Genomic DNA, 22,526 nt, shown 5'->3' on the forward strand with positions numbered 1-22,526 from the left:
AGCCTAAGGCTAAATTCACACTAACATGTGCCTGCTGTACCGTAGCACGGCGGGCACACATCGGCACAGGGAAGAGGAGAAGGGGATGACTGCTGCTCACCCCCGCCCCTCTCCATAGAGAAACAAGGGGCACGGTGCTGTATTCCGGGGAAAGATAGGACGTGTCCTATCTTTCTCCTGACTACGGAAAGGTACGGTGCCGCATGTGTACTGCACTGTACCGCTCCTGTAAGTCGCCGTGCGCCCATTATATATGTCCCCATACAGCAGTGTGAATGTAGAGAAGGCTGGTTTCACATTGGCATTTTTTTACATCAGTGATTTTTGACGGAACCCATTTTGGCTGATGGACACGTAGAGATTGGTTTTCTCTTCCTGGCCGCAGTGATTGTCACTGATACATTACTGATCCTTTCTTTTTAATGGGCTTTTTCACTCATCAGTGATCAGTTTAGAACTTGTTCTTTTTGGGTTCAAAGGCAACAACTGAACAACTGATCGGTGAACATAAACTTCCACCTTACGAAGTATTCACCGGTCAAACTAATGGTCACTCAATATTGTGCCAAAGAAATGTTGAAAATTAATGAAATACGATATTTTGTGGCTGTAGAGATTTTCCATCAGGTCACTGAAACCTTAGATTCGCCGATTTTCCTGTGATGAGGTGTATTTGGATGATCCAAAAGTAATCAGCCATCAGAACCACAAGAGCCATAAGAACAAGTAACTCATTGGGGCACATTTACTTACCCGTCCGGAGTAGTTCCTGAAAGTGAATTGTCCATGTATAATGTGCTGTGCCGCGATTCACTAAGATCCTGCGCCTGATATCCTGCATGTGTCTCTTCCCCGCTCAGGTCCCCGGAGTTCACCTTCTTCTTCCTGGTGCATGTAAGTGCATTGTCCGTGCATAATGCGCTGTGCGGGGAGTCACTACGATCCTGCGCCCGATATCCTGCATGTGTAACTTCCCCACTCAGGTCTCCAGAGTTCACCTTCTTCTTCCTGGTGCATGTAAGTGCATTGTCCGTGTATAATGTGCTGTGCGGGAAGTCACTAAGATCGTGCACCCGATATCCTGCATGTGTAGCTTCCCTGCTCAGGTCCCCGGAGTTCACCTCCTTCTTCCTGGTGCATGTAAGTGCATTGTCCGTGTATAATGCGCTGTGCCGGGAGTCACTAAGATCCTGCGCCTGATATCCTGCATGTGCCGCTTCCCCGCTCAGGTCCCCAGAGTTCACCTCCTTCTTCCTGGTGCATGTAAGTGCATTGTCCGTGTATAATGCGCTGTGCGGGGAGTCACTAAGATCGTGGGTCCGATATCCTGCATGTGCCGCTTCTCCATTCAGGTCCCCGGAGTTCACCTTCTTCTTCCTGGTGCATGTAAGTGCATTGTCCGTGTATAATGTGCTGTGCGGGGAGTCACTAAGATCGTGGGTCCGATATCCTGCATGTGCCGCTTCTCCACTCAGGTCCCCGGAGTTCACCTTCTTCTTCCTGGTGCATGTAAGTGCATTGTCCGTGTATAATGTGCTGTGCGGGGAGTCACTAAGATCATGCGCCCGATATCCTGCATGTGTCGCTTCCCTGCTCAGGTCCCTGGAGTTCACCTTCTTCTTCCTGGTGCATGTAAGTGCATTGTCCGTGTATAATGTGCTGTGCGGGGAGTCACTAAGATCATGCGCCCGATATCCTGCATGTGTCGCTTCCCTGCTCAGGTCCCTGGAGTTCACCTTCTTCTTCCTGGTGCATGTAAGTGCATTGTCCGTGTATAATGTGCTGTGCGGGGAGTCACTAAGATCATGCGCCCGATATCCTGCATGTGTCGCTTCCCTGCTCAGGTCCCCGGAGTTCACCTTCTTCTTCCTGGTGCATGTAAGTGCATTGTCCGTGTATAATGCGCTGTGCGGGGAGTCACTAAGATCGTGCGCCCGATATCCTGCATGTGTCACTTCCCCCGCTCAGGTCCCCGGAGTTCACCTTCTTCTTCCTGGTGCATGTAAGTGCATTGTCCGTGTATAATGCGCTGTGCCGCGATTCACTAAGATCGTGCGCCCGATATCCTGCATGTGTCGCTTCCCCGCTCAGGTCCCCGGAGTTCACCTTCTTCTTCCTGGTGCATGTAAGTGCATTGTCCGAGTATAATGCGCTGTGCGGGTAGTCACTAAGATCGTGCGCCCGATATCCTGCATGTGTAACTTCCCCGCTCAGGTCCCCGGAGTTCACCTTCTTCTTCCTGGTGCATGTAAGTGCATTGTCCGTGTATAATGCGCTGTGCGGGGAGTCACTAAGATCGTGCGCCCGATATCCTGCATGTGTCACTTCCCCGCTCAGGTCCCCGGAGTTCACCTTTTTCTTCCTGGTGCATGTAAGTGCATTGTCCGTGTATAATGCGCTGTGCCGCGATTCACTAAGATCGTGCGCCCGATATCCTGCATGTGTCGCTTCCCCGCTCAGGTCCCCGGAGTTCACCTTCTTCTTCCTGGTGCATGTAAGTGCATTGTCCGAGTATAATGCGCTGTGCGGGGAGTCACTAAGATCGTGCACCCGATATCCTGCATGTGTAACTTCCCCGCTCAGGTCCCCGGAGTTCACCTTCTTCTTCCTGGTGCATGTAAGTGCATTGTCCGTGTATAATGTGCTGTGCGGGGAGTCACTAAGATCATGCGCCCGATATCCTGCATGTGTCGCCTCCCCGCTCAGGTCCCCGGAGTTCACCTTCTTCTTCCTGGTGCATGTAAGTGCATTGTCCGTGTATAATGCGCTGTGTGGGGAGTCACTAAGATCCTGAGCCCGATATCCTGCATGTGTCGCTTCCCCGCTCAGGTCCCCGGAGTTCACCTTCTTCTTCCTGGTGCATGTAAGTGCATTGTCCGTGTATAATGCGCTGTGCGGGGAGTCACTAAGATCATGTACCCGATATCCTGCATGTGTCGCTTCCCTGCTCAGGTCCCCGGAGTTCACCTTCTTCTTCCTGGTGCATGTAAGTGCATTGTCCGTGTATAATGCGCTGTGCGGGGAGTCACTAAGATCATGTACCCGATATCCTGCATGTGTCGCTTCCCCGCTCAGGTCCCAGGAGTCCACCTTCTTCTTCCTGGTGCATGTAAGTGCATTGTCCGTGTATAATGCGCTGTGCAGGGAGTCACTAAGATCGTGCGCCCGATATCCTGCATGTGTCGCTTCCCCGTTCAGGTCCCCGGAGTTCACCTTCTTCTTCCTGGTGCATGTAAGTGCATTGTCCGTGTATAATGTGCTGTGCGGGGAGTCACTAAGATCGTGCGCCCGATATCCTGCATGTGTCGCTTCCCCGCTCAGGTCCCCGGAGTTCACCTTCTTCTTCCTGGTGCATGTAAGTGCATTGTCCGAGTATAATGCGCTGTGCGGGGAGTCACTAAGATCGTGCGCCCGATATCCTGCATGTGTAGCTTCCCTGCTCAGGTCCCCGGAGTTCACCTCCTTCTTCCTGGTGCATGTAAGTGCATTGTCCGTGTATAATGCGCTGTGCGGGGAGTCACTAAGATCCAGCACCCGATATCCTGCATGTGTCACTTCCCCACTCAGGTCTCCAGAGTTCACCTTCTTCTTCCTGGTGCATGTAAGTGCATTGTCCGTGTATAATGTGCTGTGCGGGGAGTCACTAAGATCATGCGCCCGATATCCTGCATGTGTCGCCTCCCCGCTCAGGTCCCCGGAGTTCACCTTCTTCTTCCTGGTGCATGTAAGTGCATTGTCCGTGTATAATGTGCTGTGCGGGGAGTCACTAAGATCGGCACCCGATATCCTGCATGTGTCACTTCCCCACTCAGGTCCCCGGAGTTCACCTTCTTCTTCCTGGTGCATGTAAGTGCATTGTCCGTGTATAATGCGCTGTGCGGGGAGTCACTAAGATCCTGCACCCGATATCCTGCATGTGTCGCTTCCCCGCTCAGGTCCCTGGAGTTCACCTTCTTCTTCCTGGTGCATGTAAGTGCATTGTCCGTGTATAATGCGCTGTGTGGGGAGTCACTAAGATCGTGCGCCCGATATCCTGCATGTGTCGCTTCCCCGCTCAGGTACCCGGAGTTCACCTTCTTCTTCCCGGTGCATGTAAGTGAATTGGTTGCGACACAATTTTAATCTTAAATTCCGTGCTCAGTCCGAATCAGTCGAATCGTCTGACGGCCGCCCCCCCCCCCCCCCCCCCATTTCTGTCGCATAAAAGCTGGCGCCGATCACTTGCAACACAATCCCCTTCTAAATACCTGTCCCAGTGGCACAAATGCCGAATACCATGAACAGTCTGCGGCACCTTAGTAAATAAAGCCCCTTGTCACTTGCCCGTCCGGAGGAGTTCCGTGTATAATGCCCTGTGCCGCGATTCACTAAGATCGCGCACTCAATGTGTGCCGCATGGAAGCAGCGCAGCTATGCCAAAAAAGCATTGTGTGCCCCAAAATCCTCAGACACTAGTTTAATACCTGTGCAAGCCGTGCAATCCCCGAAAAAGGTGTACAGTCTGACGTAAGCGCGATCTGCGACCCTTAGTAAATGAGCCCCATTGGGATTCGCGTTTTCCCTCGCGTTACCTGAATATTTGCGATTTGCACAGATTTTCCCTGAATTGCCCCAGGATTTTGGCGCACGCGATCGGTTTGTGGCGCATCGCCGCTGGCATGCACGCGACGAAAAATCGGGGGCGTGGCCGAACGGTAACCCGACGGATTCAGAAAAACCGCCGCATTAAAAAAAAAAAAAATTGCTCGCACGGGCCATACTCACATGCACCACGATGAAGACGATGAACTCCGGGGCACCTCGGCAGACCTCGGCGCAGCAGCGACACCTGGTGGACATCGGGCGTAAGACCTTCATGAATCGTCGGAAGACCCGAACGCTCATAAGAGAAGCCGCCGCTGGAACGCGAATGGACCGGGTAAGTAAATGTGCCCCAATGTGTCAACATCTCATAACTAGGGCTGCTAGAATCAGGTGAAAACTCCGGATACCACAGAAATTTAAGGCGGCATGGTGGCTGAGTGGGTAGCATTTCTTCCTTGCAGCGCTGGAGTCCTGGGTTTGAGTCCCACCCAGGTCAACATCTGCAAGGAGTTTGTATGTTCTCTGTGGGTTTCCTCCCACACTCCAAATCATACTGGTAGGTTGATTAGATTGTGAGCCCCATGTGGATAGGGACTGATTTGTCATGCGCTGTGTAATCTGTGTGCGCTATATAAATAAAGAATTATTATTATAATATTTTTTTATTTCTTCCTCAGTGTAGTAGACAGATTATTCGAGGACTAAGCAGAATTGTATTTTTACTGAGCGTCTATAGTTGGGCTACAAGAATAGGACACGGATACAATGACCCCATAGACCCAGTTAGCAGCTTCTGGTATCGCTGGGCGCTCCCTCACACGGCTGCCCACCTCTATCTGGGGACGGGTTGTTACATTGGCGCTGCCTTGATTGGACTCTTCCTGAGCACGGGGTCCAGCTCGACCAGCAACTCCACCCTCCGTCTATTATGGGAGCTGAAAATAGAGAAATAAGAATCAGTGTAAAGTAAAATGGAGCAAGAAGATTCACCATCAGGAGCAGCTGATTGGGGTCCCAAGGATCATTGGATGACACAGCAGCCTATGCAGCGTTAATACTGGTAAAAACATATGCAAATTTACCTATCCCCCATATACAGACAGCATTGCTTCAGCTTGTTTGCCTCTCATCAGTGCAGTGTAGCCCCTGAATAGCAGCGGTGAATGGAGACGATGCTCTACACGGGCTGAGCTCTCTCCGTACACAGCGGGTGTCAGCTGCATAACACAGCAAACACCCGACTGGTACTCCTGGGGCCGGTGCTGGAACCGATCCCAGCAGTTAACCTGTAGTACACACTGCACAGGACACTACACATAGTACACACTACACAGGACACTGCACATAGTACACACTGCACATAGAACACAATACACATAGTGCACACAACACATAATACACACTGCACATAGTACACACGGCACATAGTACACACGGCACATAGTACACACTGCACAGGACACTACACATAGTACACACTGCACATAGTACACACGGCACATAGTACACACTGCACAGGACACTACACATAGTACACACGGCACATAGTACACACGGCACATAGTACACACGGCACATAGTACACACTACACATAGTACACACTGCACATAGTACACCCCCTGCACATAGTACACACTGCACATAGTACACACTGCACAGGACACTACACATAGTACACACTGCACATAGTACACACTGCACATAGTACACACTGCACATAGTACACCCCCTGCACATAGTACACACTGCACATAGTACACACGGCACATAGTACACACTGCACATAGCACACACTGCACATAGAACACAATACACATAGTGCACACAACACATAATACACACTGCACATAGTACACACGGCACATAGTACACACGGCACATAGTACACACGGCACATAGTACACACTGCACAGGACACTACACATAGTACACACTGCACTGCTCTTAGTAAATGTGCCCCATTGTGTATGGTATATTATTATATATGGTAGTATTATAGGACCTTATTTCTGCAATCATGGGGGAATTATATGTTGGTTTCCTCCCCTATTCATTGTTCTGGTGTCTTGGGGGACTGGGTAATACCCCACCATTGCACCCCAATAGCTTTTCCCCTGTGAAGGAAGATTCCAATAACAATTCCCATACTCCATGTCATTGCTATTGTGATGCTCCATCCGCAGGGGGCGCTCTAGTGTCATGGATTTCACCGGTAGACCCTCTGACCCCCCCCTATTAAGGACAATACAGGACAAACAGACTTCAGCGAATGGACTAATCCTGCTATTTACCTGGCCTTGCCGAGATTTCACAAGCCGAACCTCTGAACCCTAAAGGACAAACACATTCACAGCGACTTTCTGTAAGGAGAAAAAGAGAAAAAATCCAAATCAGGGGAAAAGGGGCTGAAAATGATCAGTTTCTAACATAAGGTCACGTCTCCTGTGATGTATACAGCTCCTATGAAGGACTATGTCGCTGTGTGCGGTGCAGCTCCCTGCTCCACCACTGCAGGGGGCAATGTCCTGGGAGGGTCCCTGGTGTCACCCTCTAGTACAGGACACAGGTGCATATCCTAAAAATAATAATTCCTTTATTTATATAGCGCTCACAGATTACGCAGCGCTGCACAGAGCTGCCAGGTAAGTCCCTGTCCCCAATGGGGCTCACAATTTAATCAACCTACCAGTATGTTTTGGAGTGTGGGAGGAAACTGGAGGACCCAGAGGAAACCCGCACAAACACTGAGAGAACATACAAACACTTTCCAGATGTTGACCTGGGTGGGATTAGAACCAAGGTCCACAGCGCTGCAAGGCAGAAGTGCTACTCACTCAGCCACCGTGCCGCCCTATGCTTACTCTTAAAGGGGTTTTCCCACGAAGAAAAGTCCTCATATATCTTTCATATTTATCTAATATAAAGCCTTCAAATGAAAATGACTTTACCTTTAAATACGGGGACCCCGTTGTTCCTGCAGGGGGCGCAGCGGCAGGCGCTGGTCTCCCTCTCGTACTCCTCCAGGGCGCGCTTCAGGTTATCTTGTAAGGTGATGGCACCTATGAAGTCTGCGGCTGTTACCAGCTCATACAAGGGACTGGCCTGAGGGGGGACACAAGGGAAGACCTGAGGAAGACCCTACTACTAGGTCACTATTAAAGGGGCGGGCTCAAGGAAAGAACGCTACTTCATGCAACTTTTTGATTTCTATGTGCCCCAATTTCTCACCGTATAGAGGTGGATCTTCTTGTTACAATCCATAAGAACCGTCATCCCGAAGATCTGCCCATCTAATACTACGGGGCAGATTTACTTACCCGGTCCAGTTGCGATCCAGCGGCGAATTCTCCGACGCTGACTCGGGTTCTGCCGGGATTCTCTAAGGTTGTGCGCCCGATGTCCACTAGGTGTCGCTGCTGCACTGAAGTCCGCAGGAGTTCACCTCCTTCGTCCCGATGTATGTGAGTGCAGTTTTTCCGAATACGTCGGGTTTTCCAACGGCCACGCCCCCCGATTTTTGTCGCGTGAAAGCCAGCGCCGATGCGCCACAATCCGATCGCGTGCACCAAAATCCCAGGCCAATTCAGGGAAAATCAGAAAAATTGTGGAAACCCGGCGGAAAAACGCGATTCGGACCCTTAGTAAATGAGCCCCAATGTGTGGTAACTTCTTGATACATAAAAATAATAATGACGACAGTCCTGCTGCTACTAACAACATACACAAAAGTCTGATAACAGTAGTGTTAGGACACACCCCCAGTGCACTTGGAGGAGCTACAATCATGAATATAAATCCATATATCAAGGTCTTGCTGCTATTAAACACATACACAAAGGTCTCTCCATGGACAATACATAGCGCTTGCTGCATAGAGCACAGAACACAGCAGTGTGAGGACAAGCCCCCCATTGCACTTGGAGAAGCTACAATCCTGGAATATAAATCCATTAATGACAGTCCTGCTGTTACTACCAACATACACACAGGTCTGATTACACATCCCTCCAGGGGCAATTCATAACACTGGCTGCAGAGAGCACAGAGCACAGCAGTGTGAGGTCTGATTACACATCTCTCCAGGGGCAATACATAACACTGGCTGCAGAGAGCACAGAGCACAGCAGTGTGAGGTCTGATTACACATCTCTCCAGGGACAATACATAACACTGGCTGCAGAGCACAGAGCACAGCAGTGTGAGGTCTGATTACACATCTCTCCAGGGACAATACATAGCACCGGCTGCAGAAAGCACAGAGCACAGCAGTGTGAGGACACATCCTCAGTGAACTTGGAAAAGCTACAATCCTGGAACATAAATCCATATATCACAGTCCTGCTGCTGCTAACAACATACACAAAGGTCTGATTACACATCTCTCCAGGGACAATACATACCACTGGCAGCAGAGAGCACAGAGCACAGCAGTGTGAGGTCTGATTACACAGCTCTCCAGGGACAATACATACCACTGGCAGCAGAGAGCACAGAGCACAGCAGTGTGAGGTCTGATTACACAGCTCTCCAGGGACAATACATAACACTGGCAGCACAGAGCACAGAGCACAGCAGTGTGAGGTCTGATTACAGATCTCTCCAGGGACAATACATAACACTAGCTGCATAGAGCACAGAGCACAGCAGTGTGAGGTCTGATCACACATCTCTCCAGGGACAATACATAACACTGGCTGCAGAGAGCACAGAGCACAGCAGTGTGAGGTCTGATTACACATCTCTCCAGGGACAATACATAACACTGGCTGCAGAGAGCACACAGCACAGCAGTGTGAGGTCTGATTACACATCTCTCCAGGGACAATACATAACACTGGCTGCAGAGAACACAGAGCACAGCAGTGTGAGGACACGCCCCCAGTGCACTTGGAGAAGCAGCAATCCTGGAATATAAATCCATATATCACAGTCCTGCTGCTACTCAGGGCCGGATTATAGGCGGGGCTCCCGGGGCTAGAGCCCCGGGGCCCCCACCATCTTGCCCCCCCAGGGGGCCCCCACCACATCGCGCCCCCTCCGGGCCTTGACTCCTCAGCCGCCACCTCCCTGAGCCGTCCGCCAGACGCCGGCACCGCTGACCGCCTCCCCGCTGCATGGCCGCCGCCCGGCACATGTTCCCGCCTACCTGCTGCATGGCCAGACCTTCCCGCCCGCTCGCAATCCTGGTCGCGCTCCCTCCTCCCCTACCCGAGCAAGCAGCCGTCCTCCACAAGCCCCCCCTCCCCCGGACAAGCAGCTGTCCTCCGCTTCCAGCACTCGCCCGAACAAACAGCTGTCCTGTGCTCACGTCGGCCACGCCCCCCCCACCCGCTGGAATGAGCAGCCTTCCTCCGCTCCCCGCCCGCCCGCTGAAATGAGCAGCCTTCCTCCGCTCCCCGCCCGCTCCGCTCCGCTCCCAGCCAACCCCGCCCCCCCACCCACGCGCGAACAGCCGTCCTGCACTCATCCCACTCCCCACCCCCCTCGACGGAACCAGCCGCCGTCCTCCGTTGCCGCGCCCCCCCCTTCCCGAACCAGCAGCCGTCCTGTCCCCCCCCCCATGGAACAAGCAGCGGTCCTCCGACCCACCCCCCGTCCGTACACCCCCCCCCCCTCCGAACCAGCAGCCAACTGACCCGCACGCCGAACAAGCACCCCACCGAATACCCACGACGACTGGTCACCCTAAAAGGGTAAGTATACATTACATATGTATTTATCTGTGTGTATATATGCATATACAGTGTATATACTGTGTATATGTGTGTATATATGCATCTGCTGTCTATATCTGTATATACTGTGTATATGTATATATATGCATCTACTGTATATACTGTGTATATGTGTATATATGCATCTACTGTCTATATCTGTATATACTGTGTATATATGAATCTACTGTCTATATCTGTGTATACTGTGTATATATGCATCTACTGTCTATATATGTATATACTGTATTTATACATGCATATATTTGTATAAGCCTATATATGTGCACATTTAAATATATATATATGATTTATGTTTATATGCTGTGTATGTGGTATGTATGTGTATGCTCTGTATAATGAATTTGTGTGTGTATTTCCCGTATGTGTGTGAAAATGCTGTATATACTGAATGTGTCTGTATTTGCTGTATGTGTGTATATTCTGTATGTATATGCAGCATGTGTGTATATGGTATTTTTATACTGCATGTATGTGTATATATGGTCAGTGTATACTGTATGTGTAAATATATATACATTTATTGTATATAATGTGTATGCAGTATGTGTGATGTATATATACTGTATGTGTGTATATACTTTATGAGTTTGTGTATCTCTGTACTCTGTGTATGGCTACATTCACACTACCATATGGAGGACGCATATAAGGCCGATATAGGTCCTCCATAGACGGCAATGGGCGCACGGCGCCCAACGGGAGCGGTACGGTGCAGCACACGTGTGGCACCGTATCGCTCCGTACCCGGGAAAAAGATAGGACCTGTCCTATCTTTACCCGTAGTACGGCGCCGTGCGCCATAACTTCCTATGGAGAGGGGCGGGGGTGAGCTGCGCTCACCTCCTCCTCCTCCTCTTCCCGTGCACTGCCGTTGCCCGGTACGGGCGGGCAACGGTAGTGTGAATATAGCATATTAGTGTATAAATGTATATGGGTACATAAATGTGTGAAGGTGGATATAAACATGTGTTATTGGGGACAAGATGGCTGTATGTAGCTGTGTTACTGGAAGCGAGGCAGCTGTATGTAGCTGTGTTACTGGGGGCGAGGCGGCTGTATGTAGCTGTGTTACTGGGGGCGAGGAGGCTGTATGTAGCTCTGTTACTGGGGGCGAGGCGGCTGTATGTAGCTCTGTTACTGGGGGCGAGGCGGCTGTATGTAGCTTTGTTACTGGGGGCGAGGCGGCTGTATGTAGCTGTGTTACTGGGGATGAGGTGGCTGTATGTAGCTGTGTTACTGGGGGTGAGGGGGCTGTATGTAGCTGTGTTACTGGGGGTGAGGCGGCTGTATGTAGCTGTGTTACTGGGGGCGAGGCGGCTGTATGTAGCTGTGTTACTGGGGGCGAGGCGGCTGTATGTAGCTGTGTTACTGGGGGCGAGGCGGCTGTGTGTAGATGTGTTACTGGGGCGAGGCAGTTGTATGTAGCTGTGTTACTGGGGGCCAGGCGGCTGTATGTAGTTGTGTTACTGGGGATGAGGGGGCTGTATGTAGCTGTGTTACTGGGGATGAGGCGGCTGTATGTAGAAGTGTTACTGGGGGTGAGGCGGCTGTATGTAGAAGTGTTACTGGGGATGAGGCGGCTGTATGTAGCTGTGTTACTGGGGATGAGGTGGCTTTATGTAGAAGTGTTACTGGGGGTGAGGGGGCTGTATGTAGCTATGTTACTGGGGGGAGGCGGCTGTATGTAGCTGTGTTACTGGGGATGAGGCGGTTGTGTGTAGCGGTGTTACTGGGGATGAGGCGGCTGTATGTAGCGGTGTTACTGGGGATGAGGCGGCTGTTTGTAGCTGTGTTACTGGGGATAAGGCGGCTGTTTGTAGCTGTGTTACTGGGGGCGAGGCGGCTGTATGTAGCTGTGTTACTGGGGGAGATGCATGTATGTAGCTGTGTTACTGGGGAGGAGGCGGCTGTATGTAGCTATGTTACTGGGGGCGAGGTGGCTGTATGTAGCTGTGTTACTGGGGATAAGGCGGCTGTTTGTAGCTGTGTTACTGGGGGCCAGGCGGCTGTATGTAGCTGTGTTACTGGGGGAGATGCATGTATGTAGCTGTGTTACTGGGGAGGAGGCGGCTGTATGTAGCTGTGTTACTGGGGATGAGGTGACTGTATGTAGCTGTGTTACTGGGGGCGAGGCGGCTGTATGTAGCTGTGTTACTGGGGATGAGGCGGCTGTATGTAGCTGTGTTACTGGGAGAGAGGCGGCTGTATGTAGCTGTGTTACTGGGGATGAGGCGGCTGTATGTAGCTGTGTTACTGGGGATGAGGTGACTGTATGTAGCTGTGTTACTGGGGGCGAGGCGGCTGTATGTAGCTGTGTTACTGGGGATGAGGTGGCTGTATGTAGCTGTGTTACTGGGGATAAGGCGGCTGTTTGTAGCTGTGTTACTGGGGGCCAGGCGGCTGTATGTAGCTGTGTTACTGGGGGAGATGCATGTATGTAGCTGTGTTACTGGGGAGGAGGCGGCTGTATGTAGCTATGTTACTGGGGGCGAGGCGGCTGTATGTAGCTGTGTTGCTGGGGGAGATGCATGTATGTAGCTGTGTTACTGGGGATGAGGCGGTTGTATGTAGCTGTGTTACTGGGGGCAGGGCGGCTGTATGTAGCGGTGTTATTGGGGGCGAGGCGGCTGTATGTAGCGGTGTTATTGGGGGCGAGGCGGCTGTATGTAGCGGTGTTACTGGGGGCAGGGCGGCTGTATGTAGCGGTGTTATTGGGGGCAGGGCGGCTGTATGTAGCGGTGTTATTGGGGGCGAGGCGGCTGTATGTAGCGGTGTTACTGGGGGCGAGGCGGCTGTATGTAGCGGTGTTACTGGGGGCGAGGTGGCTGTATGTAGCTGTGTTACTGGGGATGAGGTGGCTGTATGTAGCAGTGATACTGGGGATGAGACGGCTGTAAGTAGCTGTGTTACTGGGGGTGAGGCGGCTGTATGTAGCTGTGTTACTGGGGGTGAGGCGGCTGTATGTAGCTGTGTTACTGGGGGTGAGGCGGCTGTATGTAGCTGTGTTACTGGGGGTGAGGTGGCTGTATGTAGCTGTGTTACTGGGGGCGAGGCGGCTGTATGTAGCTGTGTTACTGGGGGTGAGGCAGCTGTATGTAGCTGTGTTACTCTGGGTGAGGCAGCTGTATGTAGCTGTGTTAGTGGGGGCGAGGCGGCTGTATGTAGCTGTGTTACTGCTGGGATAGTGGAAAGGAAGCAGGAGGACGTTTATGCACGCTGCATTCAATGGGGCCTCCACCAGATTTTGCGCCCAGGGGCCCCCACCAACCTTAATCCGGCCCTGCTGCTACTAACAACATACACAAAGGTCTGATTACACATCTCTCCAGGGACAATACATAATACCGCCTGAAAATTTTTCATTCAGATTTTAATACCAACAATCATGTGCATTAATTTATGTGTTGAAGACAAGATCTGCCCCTTATGTACTGTGTGTGGTAACTCTGTGTCCCATAAAAATAATAATAATAATAAAATAACAATATAATAATAATATAATAATAATAAAATAATAATAATAATAATAATAATAATAATAATATAATAATATAATAATAATAATAATAATAATAATAATGAAGATAGAATAGAACTGGTAACATTGTATAAGGTCTCTGTACCTTGATGCTGATGATTTCGGGGTTGTACAGGACGGCGTCCCCCCATTCCTGCATTAGGTTGGGCGTTGGAAGATTCTTATAAGCGAGAGCGGCGATGTGCTCACTAGCGCCCCCCCTGACCAGTGCCACAAAATCCTCCACCACGTAACGATTTGATTGTTTGTCTGCAACAGAAGAGGATGTACCATAGATAATGTGCCCCTGGCAGGGCATGCTGGGAGTTGTAGTCCCACATCAGTCCTACTGACTCATATACAGCTCTGCTACACATATTGAGCCCCTATACATGGAGCGTCACGCAGCTCTCGCTCTGATGTCATATTTGATGACTGTTCACACATTTTCTTACCTCCGATCTCATTAAGCAGTTTTTCGCATTCGGAATCCGTCATCCCAACGCCGACCCAAACGCCACAGATGTTCCCTCCAAGGTTAAACCCGGCCTGCATGCAGGACGCCACGTCACTCATCATGTAGCCTGCGGGAGAGGTCATTGTTACAGGGAATCCCCCTATAATACCCCCCTGTGATCAGGTGATCCGAAAATTCTGAAATAAACTTCTATACTTTATATTTTCTTATGTAAGTTTTTAGGTGTTTTTTATATCACTGTCCTTCGCTGTCACCTGGAGACCCCCATAGCCTTGGTGCCGTAGTGTCCGGGGATACAGGTAAGTGCAGAGGTTTAGTGTCCGTATCCCTCATAATCTACACATGTAATGGGGGTCATGTCAGTCCCAGGAGTCAAGATCAGCATCCCTGGTGGTCTCTGCCAGTAAAAGGCCTTAATGGTCTAAGGCAATGAGGAGGTTAATTTCTATGCCCCTGGTGGTATAAAGAGCTTATACCAATACCCCTGCTGCTCTAGAGAAACAAATGCCAATATCCCTGGTGGTCTAGAAAAGCGAAACAGTCAATGTTGTAATCCCTGGTCGTCTATATAAGTGAATGAGGATAATGTCCGTATCCCTGGTGGTCTTGGGCAGCAAAGAGATGAATTTCTGTATCCCTTTCAGTGTCCCTGGTGGTCTAGAAATATGTAGAGGGATCCATATCAGTATCCCTGGAGGTCTAGGAAAATGTAGGGTTCCATATCAGTATCCCTGGTGGTCTAGGAAAGTGCAGGGATCCATATCTATTCTAGGGAAGTTATTGCTAGAATTCTTGAATGTCTGTATCTCTGGAGGACTAGAAAATGAATTGGGTTAATGTCAATGTCCATAATGGTCTAGTATCACTAATGGTCTAGAAAAGTGAAGTTAGCAGTTTCCCTGGTGGTCTATGAAAGTGAAGGCATATGTATCAGTATCCCTGGTGGTCTAGGACAGGGAAATGATCCATATCAGTATCCCTAGTGGTCTAGAAAAGTGAAGGGATCTATATCCGTATCCCTGGTGGTCTTGGAAAGTGTAAGGATCCATATCAGTATCCCTGGTGGTCTAGGACAGGGAAATGATCCATATCAGTATCCCTAGTGGTCTAGAAAAGTGAAGGGATCTATATCAGTATCCCTGGTGGTCTAGGACAGGGAAAGGATCCATATCAGTATCCCTAGTGGTCTAGAAAAGTGAAGGGATCTATATCAGTATCCCTGGTGGTCTAGAAAAGTGAAGGGATCTATATCAGTATCCCTGGTGGTCTAGAAAAGTGAAGGGATCTATATCAGTATCCCTGGTGGTCTAGAAAAGTGAAGGGATCTATAGCAGTATCCCTGGTGGTCTAGAAAAGTGAAGGGATCTATATCAGTATCCCTGGTGGTCTAGAAAAGTGAAGGGATCTATATCAGTATCCCTGGTGGTCTAGAAAAGTGAAGGGATCTATATCAGTATCCCTGGTGGTCTAGAAAAGTGAAGGGATCTATATCAGTATCCCTGGTGGTCTAGGAAACTGAATGGACCCATATCAGTATCCCTGGTGGTCTAGGGAGGGCCTATCCCTCGTGATCTTGTGTTAATATAAGTATCTCTACTAGTCTAGGCAAGTAAAGGGGATTCAATTCATTACTTCTGGTGGTCTTGGGCAATGAAGAAGTTGATTTTTTATGCCCTTTGTGGTGTAGGACCATTAAGAGGGTTATCCCTGGTGAACTATGGAAGTGAATCAGTCTGTATTATCGTATCCCTGGTGGTCTAGGGCAGCAAAGAAATTGATGTCTGTATCCCTGGAGGATTTGAAAATGAATTGGGTTAATGTCAGTGTCCATAATGGTCTAGTATGTTGTCCATATCAGTTTCGATGGTGGGCTAGGAAAATGAAAGGATCCATATCAGCATCCCTGCTGGTTTATGGAAGGGGTTAATGTCACTATTCCCAGTGGTCTTGGGAACTCCATAGGATAATTTCCTCATTCCTAATCATCTGGGGCAGTGAAGGGGTTAATATCAGATACTTGGAGGTCCTAGCTGAAGCCCCATCTGTAGAGCCTCTAGATTCTCCCACTCATTACCTTCCTTTTTTACAGCTTCCTCATTGAGAATGAGCGTGTACTCATAGACTCCCCCCAGAGTGGCCTCTGTGATGTAATGTGTCCCATAGTCCTGGTAGAGGTCCCTGTATTCGCTGTACACATATTCCGCAGGTAGTTTCTTCACCCTCTGGAAAAACTCCGAGTGAAGCATCAGGCCCCGAGCTTTCAGTTTGTACTTTGCCACTTGCAGGTCGGATCGGGCATGGATGAAGGAACTTTTCTGAAATATGCGGAATAAAAGATTATTGGGAAATTGAGGCTGGATGTATATGTGAGTGAGATGAGGAGAACCTTCTACAGCGATCAATACTGTAGACTCCTGACTCTTTCTCAAGACCATGAACATTGGGGCAGATTTACTTACCCGGTCCATTCGCGATCCAGCGGCGCGTTCTCTGCGGTGGATTCGGGTCCGGCCAGGATTCACTAAGGCAGTTCCTCCGACGTCCACCAGGTGGCGCTGCTGCGCTGAAGTTCACCAGCCTATTCCTAGTGAAGGTAAGTGCAAGTCTTGCGACACTTTTTTTTAAAAAATGCGGCGGTTTTTCCGAATCTGTCGGGTTTTCGTTTGGCCACACCCTCCGATTTCCGTTGCGTGCATGCTGGCGCCGATGCGCCACAATCGTTCGCGTGCGCCAAAATCCCGGGGCAATTAAGGGGAAATCGGCGGAAATCAGAAATATTCGGGTAACACGTCGGGAAAACGCGAATCGGGCGCTTAGTAAATGACCCCCAATGTCTAAGCTCAAGATCTACGGACAAACCTTGACTTGGCCTCATACGCTCCTGGTCAGTGGTTAACCACAAGAGGTCAACATAAACCAAGTGGGGAAATATTAATGTGGGTCAATGTCCTAAAAAGTCCCCATGAAACCCTAAGTTGAGGACCAGCAATGGTCCATTGATTGGTAAACCCAACTGGAGCTTGGTATGGCACCTTGTGAGTCTATAAGTATCGTATGAGGGTCCTAGGACCTGAATTACTGCTTTGAAGAACTTGCAATTTGGGTAATATAAGAAGTGGGAGCCCATTTATCATTTCCTATCCATCTTCCAGGGAGTCTCTTCTATGATGTCCTGGTGGCCACACGTTAGACTCACCTTGTGGGAAAACTTCATCGTCCTTTCCTTATAGGTTTTGAATTTCTGATCACTGTAGCTTAAGCCAAATTCAAAGACGGCTGGTATCTTGAAGCCGATGCTGAAGCTGCGTTCTTGCGAATAAAATTTGGACACGTTTCTAGAATAATCCGAGTAAGACTCGTATTCGGAAAGTGAAAACTCGTATTTGCCTTTAGTCTTGAAAACAAAAGAGAAAATATAATGTATAGATATAATAAAGATCACTCATATCACAAATCATGGTGGATCCCTAGAGCCCATTTATCACTTGGTTTGCTCGATCTAGAATAAAGGACTTCATAACAAATTATAACCACCCGGGAGGAGCTACCAGCATATCTGCAACACCAGAGAACATCCATCACTCTACTCCAGCAAAGTCTCCATCTGCAGGACCGGAGAATTTTTGTAGGTTTACTTTTCTGATCTCAAAATAGAAAGAAAAGATGTGGAGGGAAGACACGGAAAGAGGACAGAGAAGAGAGAGGGCATGGAATAAAGACATGAAACAGAGAAGACATGGAGAGAAATCATGGAAGAGAGAAGAGGTGGAGAGAGGACATGGAAGACAGAGGACATGGAATAGAGAAGCCATAGAGAGAGGACACAGACAAGAAGGGACGGATTAAGGGTGGTGGTGGATACATACTGTCGGTGAGTCGGGTGGTCATGCAACCACCTGAATCATCCACATTTGGTGGGGGCACCTTTATGGGCAAAGTGGTGGGTACCCTGGAGCACGGAGACATGGAGAGAGGACATAGAAGAAAGAGGGCATGGAGTAGAGAAGAAATGGAGAGAGTACATGGAAAAGAGAAGACATGGAGAAAGGATATAGAAGAGAGAAAACATGGCGGGAGGGCATGAAAGAGAGGAGAAATGGAGAGAGGACATAGAAGAAAGAGGGCATGGAATAGAGAAGACATGGAGAGAGGACTTGGAATAGAGAAGACATGGAGGAAGGACTTGGAAGAGAGAAGACATGGATAGAGTACATGGAAAAGAGAAGACACGGAGAAAGGATATAGAAGAGAGAAAACATGGCGGGGGGGGCATGAAAGAGAGGAGAAATGGAGAGAGGACATAGAAGAAAGAGGGCATGGAATAGAGAAGACATGGAGAGAGGACTTGGAGGAGAGAAGACATGGAGAAAGGATATAGAAGAAAGAAGACATGGAGAGAGGACATGAGCGAAAAAGGGTTTAGAACAGAGAAGACACGGAGAGAGGAAATGTAGGATCGAAAGTGCATAGAGGGAACCTAGAAAGAGAGAGATCAGATGTGGAGAGAAGTCATGGAGGAGAGGAAATGGAAGAGCAAAGATATTGAAAGATATTGAAAGAAGAAAAAGAGACAGTAGAGGGCAAAAATGGACAACAAAGATAGTAGATACAAAGAAAAGATGTAAATAGACACAAGGAGAGAAGATACAGAAGAGAATGGACTCTGAGGAGGCCACATATGGAGAGAACATGGAAGAGCTGAGATTCGTATACAGAACCCTAGAACGAGATGAATAGTAGTAATGGACAGAAGGTGAAGAGCAAAAAAAGAGGACAGAAAACATGGTGTGCGCAGACATGGAGAAATGATGAAGAAGGAGGCAGAACAGAGCAAATGAGAAGAAGGAAGGCATAAGAAAGTAGAGAATAAACATGGAAGGAAGACAGAGAAAAGAGACAGACATAAAACAGAGAGAAGACAACAGGCATGGACCCTAAACATGCACCCAAGGAAACTAGAGGACATATAGAAGGAGAGAGAAGAAAACAAACATAAGGCGAAGACCTGGATAATATAGCAAAGATAGAGGAGGCAGAGGGGAGAGAAGACAAAATTAGAGAGATGACATGGAGAGAGACAGTACAGGAAGAAGACAGAGGGGAAGGAGAAGATGATCAATTTAGGGAGAAGCGAGAAGACAGGGACATAAGATATGGAAGAATGGAGAGGAGAACACAGATAGAGAAGACATAGAAGAAGAGAGAAGACATGGAGAGAGGTTAGAAGACAGAAGCTGCAAAGAGAGGATGAAGAAGGATAGAGCAGAGAGAAGACATGGGAGAAGAAGAAAAGAGAAGATGATCAATGTAGAGTAAAGACATTGAGGGGAGAAGACATAGAAGAAGAGAGAAGACATGGAGAGAGGGACAACGACAGAAGCTGCAAAGGAAGGATAGAGAAGAGAGCAGACGGAGGAGAGGAACAGAATAGAGAAGGTGCAAAGTGAAGACATTAACAGAGACTGAAGAGATGAGGAAAGAATGGAGAACAGATAACAGTCATGGAGAGGAGACATGAGCCGAGTGACCTGGTGACCAGCGCTGTCCTCCACTGCGCCCAATATGGCTACACTACGAGCATATACCATTCCATGTACTGAACACTTTGCACCCTGCTCAGTCACTCACCTCCGGGAGATAGCTCTCCACATTGTACGGCTTCCTGAATCTGGTGCCCAAGATGTAATGAGGGGAGCAGCCACCAGCGTAATAGCGGTGATCTAATACGATTCCTTCCCGGTTATTGGTGAATACGTTCAGTCTACGGAAACATTTTTTACTAAAACTTTCGATTTTTGTACATAGTTTTTGCTGCTGTGCATTGTGGGAGCGACAGCTTTTACATTCTCTGTCTGTACATCTGTATGGGATTAGTGGACCGTCCCTTTAAGGTCTCAGTGGATGATCTGTGTATCTTACCCCGCCGCCAGGTTTTCAATCGCCCAGTACTGTTCCATCTCGTCAGTGCACGTTTTCCGGATCACCTTACAGTCCTTCTCATCGGACCGGTCCCCGCAGTCATCGTCTCCGTTGCACTTGAGCCGAAGTATAATGCACTTTCCTGAATTTGGTTTAAAAAATTGTTTAAAAACTTCATAAAGAAACTTCACAAAAATGTTCATTTCAAGCCCCAAATGCATCATACAAATAGCGTTTTATTTGATTATCGACCAAAAAAGTTGCAGAAGTTTTGGGAGTTTGGGATCCTTCATGTCCACCAGGAAGAACTACAAATAAATGAGAGGTTGTCAGGCTCCGCCCACGACAACAATAAATGAGGATTATAATAAGTCCAGTGTGACCCCTGTGTCCAATTTTAGAATTGGACCATATGAAGGAACATCTTCTACTGTCCTGCATAATTGCACCTACTCCCTCATTAACTAGAAGTTGCTCTGGATGAGTGATGGATTCTTATTGACCACTTACCGGACTCTTCACATGTGAAGCCTTCACAATTCTTTTTATTCCTACAAACCATGCTGGTGCTGCAGCTCTCCTCCTGCCGGTCCAAATCAAAGCAGAGGTCCCCGGTAAACTGAGGGACCTGGGTCATCTGTGTATATCGGTACTGTGTGAAGAGTAACATGAGTAATAATGTACCATCGACTCCTCGGGGGCGGGGCATACATGAAGGACAATGCACATTGTTGCAAAATTAGACACCAAGTTATTTAGACATATAGGGGCATATTTACTTACCAGTCCCGTCGCGATCCCCGAGGTGCGTTGTCCGACGAGGATTTGGAGCTGCCGCGATTTACTAAGATCGTGCGTCCAATTTCCTGCATGTGTCGCTTCCCCGCTCAGGTCCGCCGGAGTTCACCTTCTTCTTCCCGGTGCATGTAAGTGCATTGTCCGTGTATAATGCACTGTGCAGGGAGTCACTAAGATCCTGCGCCCGATATCCTGCATGTGTCGCTTCCCCACTCAGGTCCCTGGAGTTCACCTTCTTCTTCCTGGTGCATGTAAGTGCATTGTCCGTGTATAATGTGCTGTGCGGGGAGTCACTAAGATCCTGCACCCGATATCCTGCATGTGTCGCTTCCCCGCTCAGGTCCCAGGAGTTCACCTTCTTCTTCCTGGTGCATGTAAGTGCATTGTCCGTGTATAATGCACTGTGCAGGGAGTCACTAAGACCCTGCGCCCGATATCCTGCATGTGTCACTTCCCCGCTCAGGTCCTCGGAGTTCACCTTCTTCTTCCTGGTGCATGTAAGTGCATTGTCCGTGTATAATGTGCTGTGCGGGGAGTCACTAAGATCGTGCGCCCGATATCCTGCATGTGTCTCTTCCCCGCTCAGGTCCCCGGAGTTCACCACCTTCTTCCTGGTGCATGTAAGTGCATTGTCCGTGTATAATGTGCTGTGCGGGGAGTCACTAAGATCCTGCGCCTGATATCCTGCATGTGTCACTTCCCCGCTCAGGTCCTCGGAGTTCACCTTCTTCTTCCTGGTGCATGTAAGTGCATTGTCCGTGTATAATGTGCTGTGCGGGGAGTCACTAAGATCGTGCGCCCGATAACCTGCATGTGTTGCTTCCCCGCTCAGGTCCCTGGAGTTCACCTTCTTCTTCCTGGTGCATGTAAGTGCATTGTCCGTGTATAATGCGCTGTGCGGGGAGTCACTAAGATCCTACGCCTGATATCCTGCATGTGTCGCTTCCCCGCTCAGGTCCCCGGAGTTCACCTTCTTCCTCCTGGTGCATGTAAGTGCATTGTCCGTGTATAATGCGCTGTGCGGGGAGTCACTAAGATCGTGCACCCGATATCCTGCATGTGTCGCTTCCCCGCTCAGGTCCCCGGAGTTCACCTTCTTCTTCCCGGTGCATGTAATTGCAGGGCTTGCGACACAATTTTGAATGTTAAATCCCGCGCTTGTCCGACGGCCCGCCCCCCGGTTTATGTCGCATGAAAGTCTGCGTGATTTGCGCCAACATCCGATCGCGTGTGCCAAAAACCGATGTGAAATGCGGCGCAAAACGGAAAAAGTCGGGAAACCCGACGAAAATGCGCCGTTCTGATCCTTAGTAATTGTGCCCCATAGAGTTCAGGAATTGGGGTCACTTTGATGTCAAACGGGTTCATCACAGTTTGGTTTGACCCTTTCCTCAAGAAGTAGAAGTGACTCTACAACAAGGAGCGGAGATTACTTGAAAGAGTACGACCCTCACTCAATGGGATTGGCTACAACACTGCCCCTCATCAAGG

At 49.2% G+C, this 22,526-nt stretch overlaps 1 protein-coding gene across 1 annotated transcript in view; it reads right to left on the bottom strand.

The window, feature by feature from the left end:
* Nucleotides 1–5,227: 5,227 nt before the first annotated feature.
* C8B (complement C8 beta chain) overlaps nt 5,228–22,526 on the bottom strand; it is a 31,588-nt gene continuing 14,289 nt past the window's right edge. Inside the window, exons 3-12 of the mRNA XM_072127581.1 lie at nt 20,748–20,889; nt 20,238–20,379; nt 19,947–20,079; nt 17,515–17,712; nt 16,393–16,633; nt 14,296–14,424; nt 13,947–14,110; nt 7,534–7,687; nt 6,877–6,945; nt 5,228–5,519 (exon numbers count right to left, since the gene is read on the bottom strand). Coding sequence (XP_071983682.1) covers nt 5,368–5,519; nt 6,877–6,945; nt 7,534–7,687; nt 13,947–14,110; nt 14,296–14,424; nt 16,393–16,633; nt 17,515–17,712; nt 19,947–20,079; nt 20,238–20,379; nt 20,748–20,889 — 1,524 coding nt within the window. The 3' untranslated portion in view covers nt 5,228–5,367. The remainder of the gene's footprint in view (nt 5,520–6,876; nt 6,946–7,533; nt 7,688–13,946; nt 14,111–14,295; nt 14,425–16,392; nt 16,634–17,514; nt 17,713–19,946; nt 20,080–20,237; nt 20,380–20,747; nt 20,890–22,526) is intronic.

Source organism: Engystomops pustulosus, chromosome 10 (genome assembly GCF_040894005.1).
Source record: "Engystomops pustulosus chromosome 10, aEngPut4.maternal, whole genome shotgun sequence".
NCBI lineage: Eukaryota > Metazoa > Chordata > Amphibia > Anura > Leptodactylidae > Engystomops > Engystomops pustulosus.